We start from the raw sequence: 16,774 nt of genomic DNA, 5'->3' as shown, positions 1-16,774 counted from the left end.
TGCAAAATGGATGAAATACAACTAAGATTCTCTAATCTCCACCACTAATCCAAGTGCTACTTATTGTCATAATTGACCAACAAGCCTTCAAACAAACTTGCCCCTTGGTTTGCTCAGGAAATTGGCCTTCACCCTGCTCCTTGCGAGATAAATTTAGCCCCACATTGAAATTGGTTGGTTGACCTCTTGAATCTCCTTGAATTTCTTCAATTTCAGCTCTGCTGTCTACCTTCGTAGGTAGCGGCTTACATCCTATTGCTGGTCATTTCATATCTAAGCACTATGTTTTCCAAGAAAGACAAGAGACATACTCCTACTATGGGCCTCTGAATTTACTAGCATGGAGTGTGGGTTATCACAATGAGCACCATGATTTTCCTCGAATTCCTGGGAAGCTAACCAAAATCTCCGTTATTGCCAAACAATTGGAGAAGTATAGAGAAAGAGATGATCACTATAGCTAGAATTCATGTCTTAGGCCTTCAATTCTGAGCACGTGTCCCGAGGTAGCTGTCAAAGCCTTACTTTCTGCTATAAATTAGGGTTTACAGCAAAGATTGATTAAAATCTCTTGCTTTGATGACTCAAATTGCCAGCAAATGCCAAGGGGAGTTGAGAAACAACTACAAAATGAGAGAGAATGCTGTAGAGAAAGAAATTTCAGATTTTCTTTGTAAAAAATGCCTCCAATTTGTTGCTGCCCTAATCATGAGAGTCCAATCTGCAATCACCTTCATGTTAGCAATCATGTGTGTCTTGTGTGGTCATGTCCTGCCTATGAACCTCAGTCTGAGTCAAATGAGGACATTAGGAGCTTTGACATTGTACTTGTCTAAAGGGCACATTAGTGCATTTCTTTTTGTGCACTTTTGGCTATTTTTTGGGGTTTGACCACATTTAGGATTTTCCTTCTTTTTTGCTTATATATAGGCAACCTGCCCTCCCACTTTCATTATCCATTATCCATCATTGGTCCTTCGTGATCAGCCAGCCCTCCTCATTCTCTCATCCCCCTGCCACCTTGCACTTGGAGTGAAACAGTTTGGCCTGTTTTCAACCCTTTCTAAGGCTACATACCAGGGCAGATTTGCGTTTTACTCCTGGGTATACTCTACCAAGCTCGGCAGCACCATTACTGCACTTGTCAATAAGGCTGGGCGATCATTCTATTGGCTGAGCAACACCAAGTTAGACCTACGTTTTCTACAAGTAGCCCCCGGCACATGTGCTATAGAACCAGGCCCTGCATTACCTGCGTTTTGTGCAAGTAACCCTTGTATCTATACTTTTTGTACAAGCAGGTCATTGGTCCTCCTGGGTGGCACATTTGCAAGTTGGGCGGCGCCTATTCTCTGCTAGGCAGCTTGTTTACAAGCTGATAGATTTCTTTCTTTGATACATTCTTATACTAGCTGGTCTTTGCTAATCAAGGCAACTTCTTTTCGGTGCTGGTGGGCCTCGTTTTCAAGCCAACAGTAGGGCAAATTTGTGTTTATTTCACGCACTCCTTGTATATTACTAGCCCCTAGATTGGCTACGATTACAGATTAAAGACCCGTTTTCCTCTGCATTTACGGCTCCCTTTCTTTGCTTGGCATTGAATACTCCTCATCTACCTTGCCCCAATCAGTCTTCTTCTATACCGTGGCCCGACAGACCCCGATCATCCAGAGGACACCTATTATTGGTCACCTGTATTCTAGTGGCAGCATCTTCTTTTGTTTTCTTACAGGCACTTTATTGAAGGACATTTATGGCCGACATGTATGCTGTGAGAGATCATGTGGTTTGGGATCATTCAGACGACCACCATCTTATTACTCTTTTCCACTATATTCTTATGGGGCTTCCCCAATTGGCATTAACGGCATCTCCTGAGCAAGTGCCAATCCTACCCTCTCTCCGAATCTGACAAGCTGGATGGGACAAACTATCCTCTATGGTCATGCCGCATGGAGTGTCTCCTTAGCGACTGTGACCTTTGGGACTTTGTTACAATCCCTATACCTCAACCTACCGTGGATCCTCATGGTGGTGTGACCACGGATTCGGCAATTTTAGGGATCAGTTGAATGCCAAAGCCCACTCTTTTCTCTTATTGAGTTGTACGGATTCTGTGCTCCTGCATGTTCAATGTATTTGCACCGCTGTAGAGATTTGAAGGAGATTGGCATCTCTCTTCCGGATCCAAATATTTAGGCCTCACTTATCTCAAGTTGAAAATACAACAACTCTCTGTCACAAATTCCCCTACAATGAGGAATTACATCCATAAGATAGGAGATTCGGGATGAGCTTTTATTCCTTGGTACAAATATTTCTTGGAAGGACCTAGCTATGACACTTCTCTCACACCTTCCATCGCGGACATGATGTGTTCTACACCAGTCTTCTCACTTCTCATAGCTGGGAGAGTCTCACTTGGGAGGAGCTAGTTCCATTGGTGCTCGAGCAAAATGCGCATCGCAATGTGTCAAATTCTTGCAGAGCTCGTATACATGGTCGTGCTTATGTGATTTTATCTACAGGTATAGGACAAGCCAAGCAGAAGAAAGGGAAGAGAAAGAAGTTGAAGTCATCTTTTGACACTAATACAGCTTTTATGGGGAAGCTTAGAGGACATCCCATGTGTCCTCATTGTGGGAAGACCTCACACCCTAAGAAGAAGCACTAGAGGATATACCCTCACCTTTGTCCGAGAGCGAAGGGTGGATCTATAGCGAAGCCTAAATGATGTCTTAATCTCCTTCTATGAGCTCCATTGTACTAAATTCGATAACTTATATATCGTCGAACGTATCTCTATAGTGAGACACCCCACAATCACAATTGGTAGTATGAATTGACAAAAATTCAATGCATTAAAAACTATAGATTGACACAAGGTAATGAAGTACTAGATGTACTTACTACCAAGGCCAAGACAAACCTAGCATCTCTTGTATCAATCATGGGATTTTTATCCTATTAGTTGGTCATCTTTAGAAAATGCAAGGCATTGGCACTATTCTTGCCACCCTCGAATTCGCATCTCCTTTCTCCTTCCACCACATCCAAGATTTGAGAGGAGGTGTTAGCAATCATGTGTGTCTTGTGTGATCATCTTCTACCTATGAGCCTTAGGGAGTCAAATGAAGACATTAGGATCTCTGACATTGTATTTATCTATCATTTTATGTATTTTAGACACTTTAGATAGAGAGCATATTACTACCTTTCGTTTTGTGCACTTTTGGCTATTTTTTGAAGTTTGACCACATTTAGGGTTTTCCCTCTTTTTTGCCTATATATAGGCAGCCTGCCCTCCCGATTTCATTATCCATTATCCATCATTGATCCTTCATGATCAGCCAGCCCTCATTCTCTCATCCCCCTGCTACTATTTGGCACCCACATTGACATGTAGAGCTGCGTGTTGGGTTGACCATTGCAACCTTGTACCTTCAACCATTGCAATCACATCATTCCTTCTCTCTCCTATTTCCTTTTTCCGCTGCTGCACACTCTCATACTTCAATCTAGGAGCCCAAAAATGGCTGTCACCAGCCTCCAACTATTGTCAACTACCTATTTTGGACCTAACGGCCTCTCCTCCCTCTCCAACAAATCTCCTCCTCTCTCACAATGGCTAGAATAGACTTCCATCAACACCTAAAAACGTTTTTCCCACTTGAATGGGAAAGTTTTGCCAAGTGGCAGCCTTTGAATTCCATTTTCTAGCATTATTAAGCTTATTAAATTAATTTTTAGAATATTAATTTTTAAATTAATTAATGCATATTCTCTAATGTCACCAGCCACTAACATTAATAGAGACTAAATTGGTCTAGACCGAAATCTAACACTGCATATTTGATAAACTTTTACTCAAATGCTAAGCAAAGCAATAAAATTTCACGTCCTCGTGACAGACCACCCCCTTAAATCCTTGCAGTGGTCCTCAATTGCCCTGCAATGTGCCAAGGTAAAAATATATTACACTAGAATTTTCCAAACGCCATTATAAGGTAAACAATGTTGGCCACTTCTACTCAACCATGCTAATGCCAAGCACTACTAACAATTTCCAACCAACATAAACCATAACAAGAAACTCATAAAGAATCTAAAACTGTGGCCAAGTACCCATAAAATGCATTTCTCATTAACATAGCTCGATTGTTATGGCCAAATAACCGTCGCGCGATTTCGCTAATCTCTTTTTTTTACATAAAATCCTCTCAAATTGGCTGAAAACTACATGCTTTCTTTTACATGTCCTCCTAATCTAGAAGTTATCTATAGTTTTATGGATTTTTACAAGAGATAATATCTAGAATATCAAAATTTGACTAAAAACTTGTCCAAAAAAATCTAATATATAAACTAAGTATAAACCATGGCTGAACTATCAATGGCATTTAGAAAACATGCTACTATCCGTAAAACCAGCTGAATACCACTGAAAATTGATAAATCATCTACTGAAAACCAGCAACCGATAATCAATCTCAAATGATCATAGAGTAATGCACTCTAATGTATATTGATGCAAATATATAGTTTCAAAGTTGCAGTGAAAGCCATATCCATCTACATACCAACTGCAACGACTAATACACTGAATAGTGACCTCACGGCAGACATACTATCAGCACAGTACCCTAGATGCACATTAAATACATACGAGATCCATTATATACAAGCTATCCATCATTGGAGGAGTGAAAGTGCTACCTCCCCCTTGAGCATCAAGCAATACTCTAGACCGCTGCTTTGCAAAACCTAATTGAGCCGAATACAAAGTCCGCTCTAACTCAAAGGCCTTGAGATAAAGCTACAACAGCTGAGGAATGGTATACCAAGTTTATTCTCCAATTTTCAAAATTCTAGTAAAATTAATAAAATGATATTCTTCAGTCTTTTGACTTCTCTCAAATTTTCAAAAACTTGCTAATTTAATGCTTCAAAATTCTGTTTGAAATAATGATTCTCCAATTTTCACAATTCTCTTTAAAAACTCCCTAAGTTAATGCTTCAAATTTCTATTTAAACTAATGATTCTCCAATTTTCACAATTTTCTTAAAATGATATTCTTTAGTACTTTTGAAGATTCTCCAATTATAAGCTTAAGTGTTTAAGATTCTACAATCTTTGAAGAGTCTCCAATTTTAAGTCTTTAAGATTCTATAGTTGTGAGGGGGCAGGCAACCTATAGATAGGCAAAACTCTGGCCACGACTTGTATACAAGTGGCCATGCCCAAAATTTGGGTGCCCAGATCAGCCACCCAACTAACCAAAGCGGTCACAATATCCAAATGATGTACCCTCCATTCTAAAGTGTCTAAAACACATAAAAATGGTAGACAATGTCAAAGCTCCTAATGTACTCACCTAGCTCAAACTAAGCCTCACAAGCAAGAGATGACTATACAAGGCACACGTGTAATAACAAACTCTAAATAAAAATATAACAATAGTAGTTTGAATGAAAGAATGTTCTAGAGCTTCAAATTTGCATGAAATCTCAAAGGTGCTGCATCGATACATGGGCCATCTCACAAGGTGGAACATCTAGAAGGCACATTCCCAATTGATTTTTAGAAGTGAGAGTCTCTTAGTGTATGCTACTCTGGCTAAGCCCTAATCATCCATCATCCACTCTTTGAGGCTACTAGGACCAGCTACAGGGTGACCCTCAGCACCCCCAAATGTGTCAAAAGTGGTGCAGCAATGGAAGCATAAACAACATGCTGAAATAAGCTGCTGAAACACAAGACAAGAAAAAATAAACACAAATACAGAGGAGAACTCAGATGTATGCCTGGGAAACAGAATCCATATCAAACATGAGACAGCAGCATACAACAGTGAGTCACTGGCTGTGTGGGCACCCTAGCACCGGCTCCTCTCTCCTCAGAAGAATCCACAAATGATGGCTGAAGTACGTAAGAGCAAGAGGAGCCCCAGCAATATACAGGCATAAAATGGGGGGAGCATTAAATGCACTCGGCCAGCATTTAATGCTGGTCAGCCAGCATTAAATGCTCCCTAGCCCTAAAAAGGGCACTAGAAAATGCTAGAAAAAAATACTATAAAAAGGCCAGCCCACCACCAAGATGCCTCAGAGAGTATCTGACGTCGATGTCGATCATAACAGCACCACTTGAAATTAGAGGAGAATCGTAGCAGCTCTCTGTGTTATGTCACTCAGGACATACAAGACCAAGCTGCCAAACATGTCTCTGAACATGTGACCATGGAATCCCCACCTTCGGCCAAAACCGCCAAAGTGTCCCCTCATGTAAGCTCCAAACGAAAGCCTCCCGCTCTCTGTCAAGTAACCAGCCCATCATGAACCTAGATGTCAATCCTAGCTCCAGGATTTGTACTTGCCAGACTTCGCTCGATGCGTCAGGGAAGTTCCTCTCTGGATCCTGTGCATCTGTATAGACATATAGATGAGGCATGGCTGGCCCATCTCACCACCCTCTCACACTCCCTCTGTGGCACTGGAGAGTCGTGAGGGATGTCCGCATCACCACCACTAGAAAGCAGCTGAGGAAGGGGCCATAAGCCCTTCCCTCAATCCGAAAAAGAGAATCCCTTCCGTGCCGTGGACTTCGCCTTGGCTGGAGGATCGGGATCAAAATCTAAGGCAGATGACTCGTTGGAGGAGTCCGCATCCCGCTTCGTCTTCTGCTCCTTGTTCTTCCTAAAAGCCACTAACTCTTTGCAGTCCTTCCTTAAATGACCTTTCTTGCCACGGTGATAACACTGGGCCTTCAACTTCTTCATCTTTGTGTTAGCAGAGTATTTGTTAGCTCATGTGTGAGTCTGAGCTTGATCTGGGCTGGGCATTTTTATTAGGTATTTTAGGTTTTTTCTGGTGTGGCATTTTATGCCAGTGGAGCATTTTTATGCACCAGTCGGCCAGCATTAATGCTGGCCGACCAGCATTATTGCTCCCCACTTTTTCAGCCTATTTATACTCAGTGCTCCTCCTTGGTCAATATCATCATCTTCACCATCTGCAGACTCTGTGGAGAGAGGAGCTAGTGCCAGTGCCCACGCAGCCAGTGACTCACTGTTGTATGCGATTGTCTCGTGTTCAGATATATGGATTCCATTTCCCGTGCATACATCTGAGTTCTCATCTGTATCGTGTTCTTTTCTTTTCTCTTTTTGTCTTGTGTTTCAGCAGTTTATTTCAGCACATGTTTATGCTTCCACTTTCTTGCTGATTTCAGGACTGTTTTGAACCCCTGCTGATCAGACGACTGCTGTCGCAGCCAAGCGACCTGTTTTGGGGCTGTTTTCAGCCGGGTTTTTGCAGTTTTGCCATCGCCTGCTGCCTACGCACCCTCTACTGCCTGCGTTTTTCATCTGCAGCTGCTGGCGACAGTTTTCCACCTGTTTTTCTCCAGTTTACAGTCTGCGTTTTGCTGATTCCGCATCTCTCGTGGCTGGGTGACTGTTAATTCAGGCCGTTTTTGCTGTTTTTCGCAGTTTTTGACTGATTTTTTGACTTTCTGCAGCAGATTTTGTCTTCTCATGATCAGATTTTGGGTTATATTGCTTGTGAACTCTCATTTTCTGCAGTCTGTGCTTGTGTTTTGGCTGTGTTTTCTCTCTCAATTCCATCTCTTCTCTACTTCTCTTCTTATCCTCTCCATATGGCTCCTCCATGCACTTCCCCTGATGATAAGTTACATGGACCTGATTATCTCACATGGAGTGCTGTCATGAAAGCATAGTTTGTGCAGAAGCGGTTATGGTACATCGTCTGTGGAGCTATTTCTCAACCTCTCCGTCCTTTTCCTCTTCCTGAAGACTTTGATGAGGACAACCATGAGGAAGCGGTGCTCACATGGAACTCGGACGATGCCCGTGCTTACTCAGCATTGCTTCGGTGTATTTCTAAAGCGGTCTTACCGGCGGTTGCCTCCTATAGGACCTCTCCTGAAGTATGGCAGAAGTTGCAACAGATGTACGAGGCACCTTCCACCATGCGGGCAGTCACACTTTATGGCCAGCTCCAGCAGATGAAGTTTGAGCCGAAAGATACTATTCAGTATTTTCTTCTTCGTGTTACGCAGGTACAGGACCAGCTTCGGCACATGCAATCTGCTCTTCCCGAGGCGCATCTCGTCGGGACGGTCCTCTACAAGCTCCCCCCGGAGTTTGATGGCGTGGCCAATGCTTTGCGGGCGCAGATATCATCGACTCCTGTCAGTTTTACACATATGACCTCGATGCTTCTTGAGCATGAGACATCCTTGAGATTACAGGGGCGGCTTCCGGCACATTATGGAGGCGAGGCTTATGTAGCTTTAGAGAGGGGTGACAGGCAGAAGAAGTCGAAGGCCCAGTGTTACCACTGTGGCAAGAAGGGACATTTGCGGAAGGACTGCAAGAAGTTAGCGGCTTCCAGGAAGAAGAAGCAGAAGACGAAGCGGGATGTTGACTCTACCGATGAGTTCTCTCCTTCATCAGACTCCGACTCAGATCCTCCAACCAAGGTGAAGTCCAAGGCGCGGAAGGGATCCTCTTCTTCGGATCGCGGGAAGGGCTTGGTGGCCCCTTCCTCGGCTGCTTTCTAGTGGTGGTGATGAGGTCATCCTTCACGACTCTCTTGTGCCAGAGAGGGAGTGTGAGCGGGTGTTCAGATGGGGCAACCGCGCCTCATCTATACTTTCATACAGGTGCACAGGTTCCAGAGAGGGACGTCCCTGACGCATCAACTTCAGTCTGGCGGAATCAAATCCTGGAGCTGGGATTGACATCCAGGTTCATGATGAGTTGGTTATCTGACAGAGAGCGGGAGGCTTTCGTCTGGCGCTCACATGAGGGGACACTTTGGCGGTCTGGCCAAAGGCGGCGAATCCATGGTCACCTATGTTTAGGGGCATTTTTGACAGGATGGTCTTGTATACTACTGCGAGACTTTGGTGATGGACACAGAGACATGCTATGATCTTCTCTATTTTCAGGTATTTGGTACGCTCGACATCGACATCAGGTTCTCTCCGAGGCACCTTGGTGGTGGCTTGATCACCCACTACTTGGGTATCCATGGTTCTACTTGGTGGTTCTATGTTGTATAGTTTCTGATCCCTTTTCATTGTACTATTGTATTGTATCAGATCACTCATGATCTGAGAGAGGGTGTTAGCAGAGTATTTGTCAGCTCATGTGTGAGTCTGAGCTTGATCTGGGCTGGGCATTTTTATTAGGTATTTTAGGTTTTTTCTGGTGTGGCATTTTATGCCAGTGGAGCATTTTTATGCACCAGTCGGCCAGCATTAATGCTGGCCGACTAGCATTATTGCTCCCCACTTTTTCAGCCTATTTATACTCAGTGCTCCTCCTCAGTCAGTATCATCATCTTCACCATCTGCAGACTCTATGGAGAGAGGAGCTAGTGCCAGTGCCCACGCAGCCAGTGACTAACTGTTGTATGCGACTGTCTCGTGTTCAGATATATGGATTCCATTTCCCGTGCATACATCTGAGTTCTCATCTGTATCGCGTTCTTTTCTTCTCTTTTTGTCTTGTGTTTCAGCAGTTTATTTCAGCACATGTTTATGCTTCCACCGCTGCCCCACTTCTAACAATTTGAACCCCTCTCTGAAGCTGCAAGAGCCTCACCTGAACCTCCATAATGTGACAGAAGCCTCCCCTGTAGGAGTCGCAAAGTAGCCTCATGCTCAAGTAGCATGGAGGACATGTAAAGAAAACTGTAAAGAAAACTGACAGAAGTCCTAGATGTCTGCGCCCGTAAAGCATTCGCCACTCCATCAAACTCCCGAGGAAGCTTGTAGAGTACCGTACCAACAAGATGTGCCTCTGATAGGGCAGACTGTATAGTGCGAAGGTGGTCTTGGAGTTGGGTAACACGAAGTAGGAAGGATTGAATCGTATCTTTGGATTCAAACTTCAGTTTGCTGGAGCTAGCTATAGAGACTAACGGCCCTCATGGTGGAAGGAGCCTCGTACATCAACTATAACTTCGACCATACATCTGAAGCTGTCGTAAAGGAGGTGACCGCCGGTAGGACTTCTTTGGAAATACACTGAAGTAATGCCGAATAAGCACGGGCATCATCCGAATCCCATGTAAGCACAGCCTCTTCATGGTTGTCTTCATCAAAATCAGAGGGAACTGGAGAAGGTTGTTGAGGATGGGCCACAGCGCCATTAACCACGTACCATAACCGCTTCTGAATAAACCAAGCCTTCATCACTACACTCCACATGTAATAATCAAGTCCATGGAGCTTGTCATCAATGGATGTGCATGGAGGAGCCATCTGGAGAGGATTTAGAAAAGAAGTAGAGAAAAGAAAGAATTGGGAGAGGGAACACAGCCAAACCACGAGCACAAACTGCAAAAACCAAGAGTTCACATGCAGTATAACCCAAAATATGATCAAAATAAGACAAAAGCTGCTGTAAAAAGTCAAGAAATCAGTCAAAAACAGCAAAAACGGCCTGATGATGTAAGCGCCCAGCCAGGAGGAGATACAGAAACACCAAAACGCAAGCTGAAATGGATGCACAGGCTATATGGATGCTGACGTCAGCAAAAAACGCAGGCAAAACTGGTCACCTGATTGGAGCAGTAGCTGCCTAATCAGCAAGAGGGAAAACAGTCCTTAAATCAGCAATAAAACACAACAGAAACACAAAACCTGAAAATTGATACCATGTCAGAAGTGGTGCAGCAATGGAAGCATAAACAACATGTTGAAATAAACTGTTGAAACACAAGACAAGAAAAAACAAACACAAATACAGATGAGAACTTAGATGTATGCCCGGGAAACAGAATCCATATCGAACACGAGACAGCAACATACAATAGTGAGTCACTGGCTGTGTGGGCACCCTGGCACCGGCTCCTCTCTCCTCAGAAGAATCCACAAATGATGGCTGCAGTACATAAGAGGAGGAGGAGCCCCAGCAATATATAGGCATAAAATGGGGGGAGCATTAAATACAATCGGCCAGCATTTAATGCTGGTCGGCCAGCATTAAATGCTCCCTAGCCCTAAAAAGGGCACCAAAAAATGCCAGAAAAAAATACTATAAAAAGGCCATAGCCTCTGCAGCACAGACTCACCCTGAGCTGATTGATCTCCTAACAAAATGGCCCTGAGAAGCCTATACATATGAGTGTTTTTTGTTCTACAAGCAGCTCTAGATAGACTATTGAGCACTAGTATTTCATTGTAAATTTCTTTTGCATAATATAATTAAATACATCTTTTATCGCCCCCCGGCCCCCAAAAAAAAAGCATGGGCCTATATGTCTCTACAGCTTTACCAATAGTCACAACAATTGGTCCTTTGCTGGTACTGGATGGAACTCATGGAGAGGGGTGCTTGAAAGGGCCTTGAAAAATCTTTAAGTATCCATAGTCCTTTGTTCTACACATTGGCCACCATTGCTTGAGACTCGATTAATCAGTCTCAATGACTATAGATGAAAGCCAACGAATTTTGACTTCCAAGTACTTAATTTTAAACAGAAACTTCAACAACAGAAAAACAAATCAAATAAAGGAGTTGGAATGCTCCAGCACCTAAACACAAAAAGACTAGCCCCAAAGCCTAACACCCCTTCTGGTATTTATTTACCATTACTGATTTCCCATATAAATATTATTGTTCAAAAAGCCCTTCTCACTACCTTTCCAAATACAGCTAACAATAGGCCAATCAAGTACAATTACTCACAGATCTACAACACTCAAGTACCTATCTCCAACTGCTCTCACTAGCCAAGACCAAGAACATCAAATCTGACTAAAGCAATTATGATTTACCCGAGGTACAAGAAGACCAAACTGCCTGACACTGAATCTCGCTGGAAAAACCTCATCTAACAAAACCTATTGTGACCTCTCTCCAGAAAGCCTCGAATCAGAGCAAGACAGAGCAGACTGTTTGAGAACCACCCAGAATGTCCCAAAACAGTATCACTTAGATTGGGGTTCAACTTCAAACTACTTTGCCAGCTCCATGCAGCTTTGCACTCCTTTGGACAACTCCACACACACTAAAAACTACCAAGATTGGCCTCGGACAGGTCCACCCTCACCAACAACAGCATGCACAGCAGAGGAAGATCCATGATCACATGTCTAGGCAAGCCCTGACCCACCAAAATAAAGGCCTCCTAATGAAGAAAAGCTGCACCTTTCATTGTGTCTTTCATCTTTTCCCCGCATCTTATCAGCATTTCACATGAATAAGTGGATTTAAGATACAAACCTAATTATTCAGCCTTTAATTTATTAGATTTATGTCTCCCCGCCCTAAACTTTGACCCATGCTCAAATTTTAAAAATTAAATGAAACTCTCACTAAGGTTCCTTTCGACTAAATTAATGAATGGCACAAACTTAGACATTAATTCCTCATCGACCCTTGTATACTTATCAAATTATATTAATAAATGTGTGCACGAACTTAACACTAATTAATTTTATGTTTTAATGTGTACAAAAACTTACACATGAATTAAGCTAATTTTTCAATTTTGGGCCTTCCCCTATCTAGCACAACTCATACAATGTCCTAGACCCGCCAAAGAGAGTTACAAAAATAAATCACATCCCTGTGGCATACCCCTCCCTTGAAAAATGGCAAACTGTCTTGAATTGCATCCAAGTGTAATTGAAAAATAGCAGCCATACCTTAGCAATGCATGCAACCAAGTGCTCCAACAAATATTTGCAACTATCACAACGATTATAGGTCACCCCCATCTCTTCCAAAAACATAAAAGAAAAACAAGTTTTCCTTTAACAAATAGTGTTCATTATGGTACTCAAAGCTACAATACATACATACCCATACAGGTAGTTATCAATCAAGTGTCATGACCACTCATCATAGATGACCCAAAGCATGTGCCAACCAACAATACCTTAGATGGGCATAAAGCACTACCAAGGGACTTCTATATATCAGAGCTAATCTGTTTATGAGGAACTGAAAATGCTACTCCCTACTTGAGAACCAAGCAATGCTCCCAATCTGCACCCAATTGTACCTATTTCAGCCCCAACCAAGGTGGGTCCCAATTGAAATGCCTCTACATAAAGTTGCAACATCTGAGTTTAATGTAGAAAGTCAGCCTCTTACATCTACTTTGCATTCATCAGTGAATCATTATGAAACTTCACTAGATAGAGGCAGGAAACTTTAGCTTTTGTCTTCCTATCCTTATGTACAAATATCCGTTCAAGAACCAAAATCTCATCAAGTTCCTCAACCTTTAGTTAAACCTCCTCAAGCATATCCTCTAGTAATCTCCATGGAAAGCTCTAAGATTCACTGGGAATGCATTATGAATCTCCTAATGATCCAGTATCTTTAACATGTAAGCCACACCATCGATCCTTTCTTTCATTTGAAAAGGCCCATAATACGTCTAGATTAGCTTAGGGAATAAGAGCTCTTTTCCCTTCATCTTTTTAAGCCTTGTCTTTTCAAATCACAAGGGAACCCTATCATCCTCGGCAAACTCCACATGTCTACAGCTACTCCCTTATGCTTTTCCTATGACTTTTGATGAGGTTGCTTTACTTGCTTGTACAGCTCATCCAAACTCTCCACATGCATATCAATGTTGTTATGAGCAAAATCCCCCAATGGAAGAAATTGTTTGCATGTGGTCTTACACTCAGAGACATAACTCTTTAATAGATCTAGAATAGTAGAATTTGTCTCTTCTGATTGTCCATCTATCTATGTATGAAATAGAGAGAAGAATTTTAAAGAAGTACCCATATTCTCAAAAAGCCCTCTCCAAAATAAACTTGTCATTCTTGGATCTCTATCACCGACTAACACATACCATGATATTTGCAGATGTTATATGTGAACGACTTCAAGATATGAACCATTTTTATCTTCTTCCTCACCAAAATAAAATGGGCCTGCTTTTACTAAACCTACAACTAATAGTTCAATTCCCATGATTCCCTATAGGTCTCCTAGGAAGATAAAAGATAAATCCATCACCATGCTCTCCTACACAATGGATTTAGCAATCACTTCTATTGATCATACTTGACCTTCTGAAAAGGGATGTATGTACACACAAAGGCTTCAACATCATACCTTAAAGCTGGCCAATGTAAAAAAGACTCTGTTGTTCTTTTATGAAGAAACCTTATTGTAATTAGTCCCAAGTTTGAAATTTCATTCCTTCAATTTTACAGCATAGATGAGTAAAAGCATCAAATGGCTTGTGTTGCCTAGCTCCTTGGAACTCTAGGGCTGGACCTCTTTGGTAGCATCTGTGCTCCTTGAACCAGGAATGATATGGCAAGAAAGGGGCTACTTCATGATAGCTTTTAGCTTCTGGAAATCCATGTGATGAGCTTCTAATTTTGCAACAAATCCCAAGAGAAACATACAAGAGCCTTAAACTATCCAAATTGGACAAACCTAATTCATATATCATGATCCTAATAAAACAGGAGGCATGCATACATGAAAGGAGAGTAAAGTTGCCACAGCCACCGAACAGCTTTCTTGGTGGAAAATAAAAACTAACGGATGCATCTGAAGCCTGAATGTTGCTAAGCGGATGAATAGATACATAATGATGTAGAATGCAAAGATTCAAGGCATACCCAACAGTGTTGAAAAGGGCCAAGAAGAAGGGATAGTCTTTCATGGGAACCAGTGCCATCTTGTAGAGCACTCTGTTAGCAACGGAGAAGGCTACGACTATGGCAGCCACGGCCATGATTCGCAGGTCCTGTTTTGAGATTGGCAGACGGCCTATGGTCATGAGAACCCTGCTTTCTTCCTCTCCGTCGTTTGAACCCGAATCCTTGCTACTGTTAGGGCTATCGGTGGCATTGACAGCAAAAATGTTTCGCGCATTGCCTTCACAGAAACACGAAGGTGCTTGCCAGGAACTAAGACCTCGGGCTCTCAGAATTGATCCGCGGTATCCAGCCGCCGGGCCCTCTCGCGACAGGTTACGTGCTAGTCCACCATGGGAGCTTGCTCGACGAGACCTGTGGATGGAAGGCGAGTCACCAGAAGCCACGGTGTTGATGAGAGAGGTGCAACTCGACTGGGCCTGCAAGGCGTATGAAGGTGGAGTGCATGCCATGCAGCCCGAGCCCCAGAGATGGTAGGCTACGATCGATTTGTCTACTGACGCCTTTAGCATCTGATCGAGAGGGACAGAGAGATAAGGTCTCCCAAAGGCCACTGTGGCCTATGAGACAGAATAAAAGTACGCCTGACGAGATAAAACCAAAGCACATACGTCTCTAATGTGAAAACTAATAATGCAGATCCTAATACAAGGCTAATAGAGGTTTCAGTTTTGGGATTGTGTGTTTCTTTTGTCCAAGCCCTTGTTTTTCAATACTCTAGAAGCCATGGCTTTCATTTTCTTAGAAGTTCATAATGAGGCCATGTGATTTGGCATCTACATGGAGTGCATTGCTCTTGTCTATTCTATTATAGTATAACAAGGTATGTTCATTCATGACGAGAATACCATAATATGATTAAATATGGTTTGATATCTTAATCTCTATATCTGAAAAAACTACAGGATCTTTTAGAATGTTTTCATCAAGTTTAGTTGATGTTTGTTCATCAAAAAATTACTACTACATCCTTTGACTACAATACTATTATATGGAGTAAGTTATTCTAGAGACTTTAATTCTTAACATTATGAATCATATTAGTTCTAATGAAACGAAGCTACTTTTACCCATGTCTACACAAAATGAATGTGTCATTTTACTATGTATGAGAACTCCATGTGTGTTTTTCAATATATGATGCTAACCTTACTGAATTGAACCATGTGTAAGCAAAAATAAAACCATGTTCTAAACTGTGCATTGGAGGAATAACGCTCACAAGTTTTTGAAGCTCATTAGATTTGGTTAGAAACTTGTTGTCTCTTGAGCATCATGTTACTGAAAAGTACCTTGCAAAACATAAAATTGAAACTAAAAAGTTTATTGGTCAAAGTCTAGGGTGTAGTGGATTTTATGTTTCACTAATTATTTTGATTAAGCATTAATTTGTCACTTTAAAAAGTTGTAATAGTAACAACAAAAAACATATAAACATGCTATATAAGCAACATATCGAAAAGCTAGCACAATTCTCTTCATTGCTTTATAATTATGGGGGAAAGTGTTACTCCCCCGCTTTCAAGAAGATGTACAATTTTCTTTACTTTTTTTAATTATTCATTATGACATGAAGGGAAAAATGTAGATTTTAACCTTGTGAAAGTTTATCTATATATATATATATATATATATATATATATATATATATATATATATATATATAATAGTTGCCTTTGCTAAAGTAAATCCTACAAAGATGAGATAGAACCGAATGAGAAAACTACAATAATTTTGAGTGTAACAATTATTAGTTTTTCATTCAAAAGCAATAATCAATAATGCAATATTTAATTATGAATAACTAATTAAATAATTACTACAAAGAGAAGAGTAGATGATGATGAGATAGATGCAATAAATACTCCTCCCTCATAGTACCTCTCTCTCTCTCTCTCTCTCTCTCTCTCTCTCTCTCTCTCTCTCTCTCTCTCTCTCTCTCTCTCTCTCAAGCCCTCATGACTACATTTAGTAGCCTTTACTCTTGATGCATATGCCATATATCCCATGGTTATCAAAGACAATGGAAGCATGGCTATCAAAGATGGTGAAAATAGCATTAAGGCTATCAAAGATGGTATAAAAACATGGCGACACAGA

The 16,774-nt window shown here is 41.7% G+C and overlaps 1 protein-coding gene across 1 annotated transcript in view; it reads right to left on the bottom strand.

Annotated features, from left to right (window-relative positions):
* The window catches only part of CLT2 (CRT (chloroquine-resistance transporter)-like transporter 2), a 35,205-nt gene extending 19,930 nt beyond the window's left edge, over nucleotides 1–15,275 (bottom strand). The window contains exon 1 of the mRNA XM_087673040.1: nucleotides 14,636–15,275. Coding sequence (XP_087529166.1) covers nucleotides 14,636–15,186 — 551 coding nt within the window. The 5' untranslated portion in view covers nucleotides 15,187–15,275. The remainder of the gene's footprint in view (nucleotides 1–14,635) is intronic.
* Nucleotides 15,276–16,774: the final 1,499 nt, after the last annotated feature.

The sequence above is a fragment of the Lygodium microphyllum genome, chromosome 30 (genome assembly GCF_053477565.2).
Source record: "Lygodium microphyllum isolate KBCC chromosome 30, Lygodium_microphyllum_v1.1.10, whole genome shotgun sequence".
NCBI classification, from domain to species: domain Eukaryota; kingdom Viridiplantae; phylum Streptophyta; class Polypodiopsida; order Schizaeales; family Lygodiaceae; genus Lygodium; species Lygodium microphyllum.
Note: the sequence above shows the minus strand (reverse complement) of the source record. Positions and strands in the feature narration are given on the sequence as shown.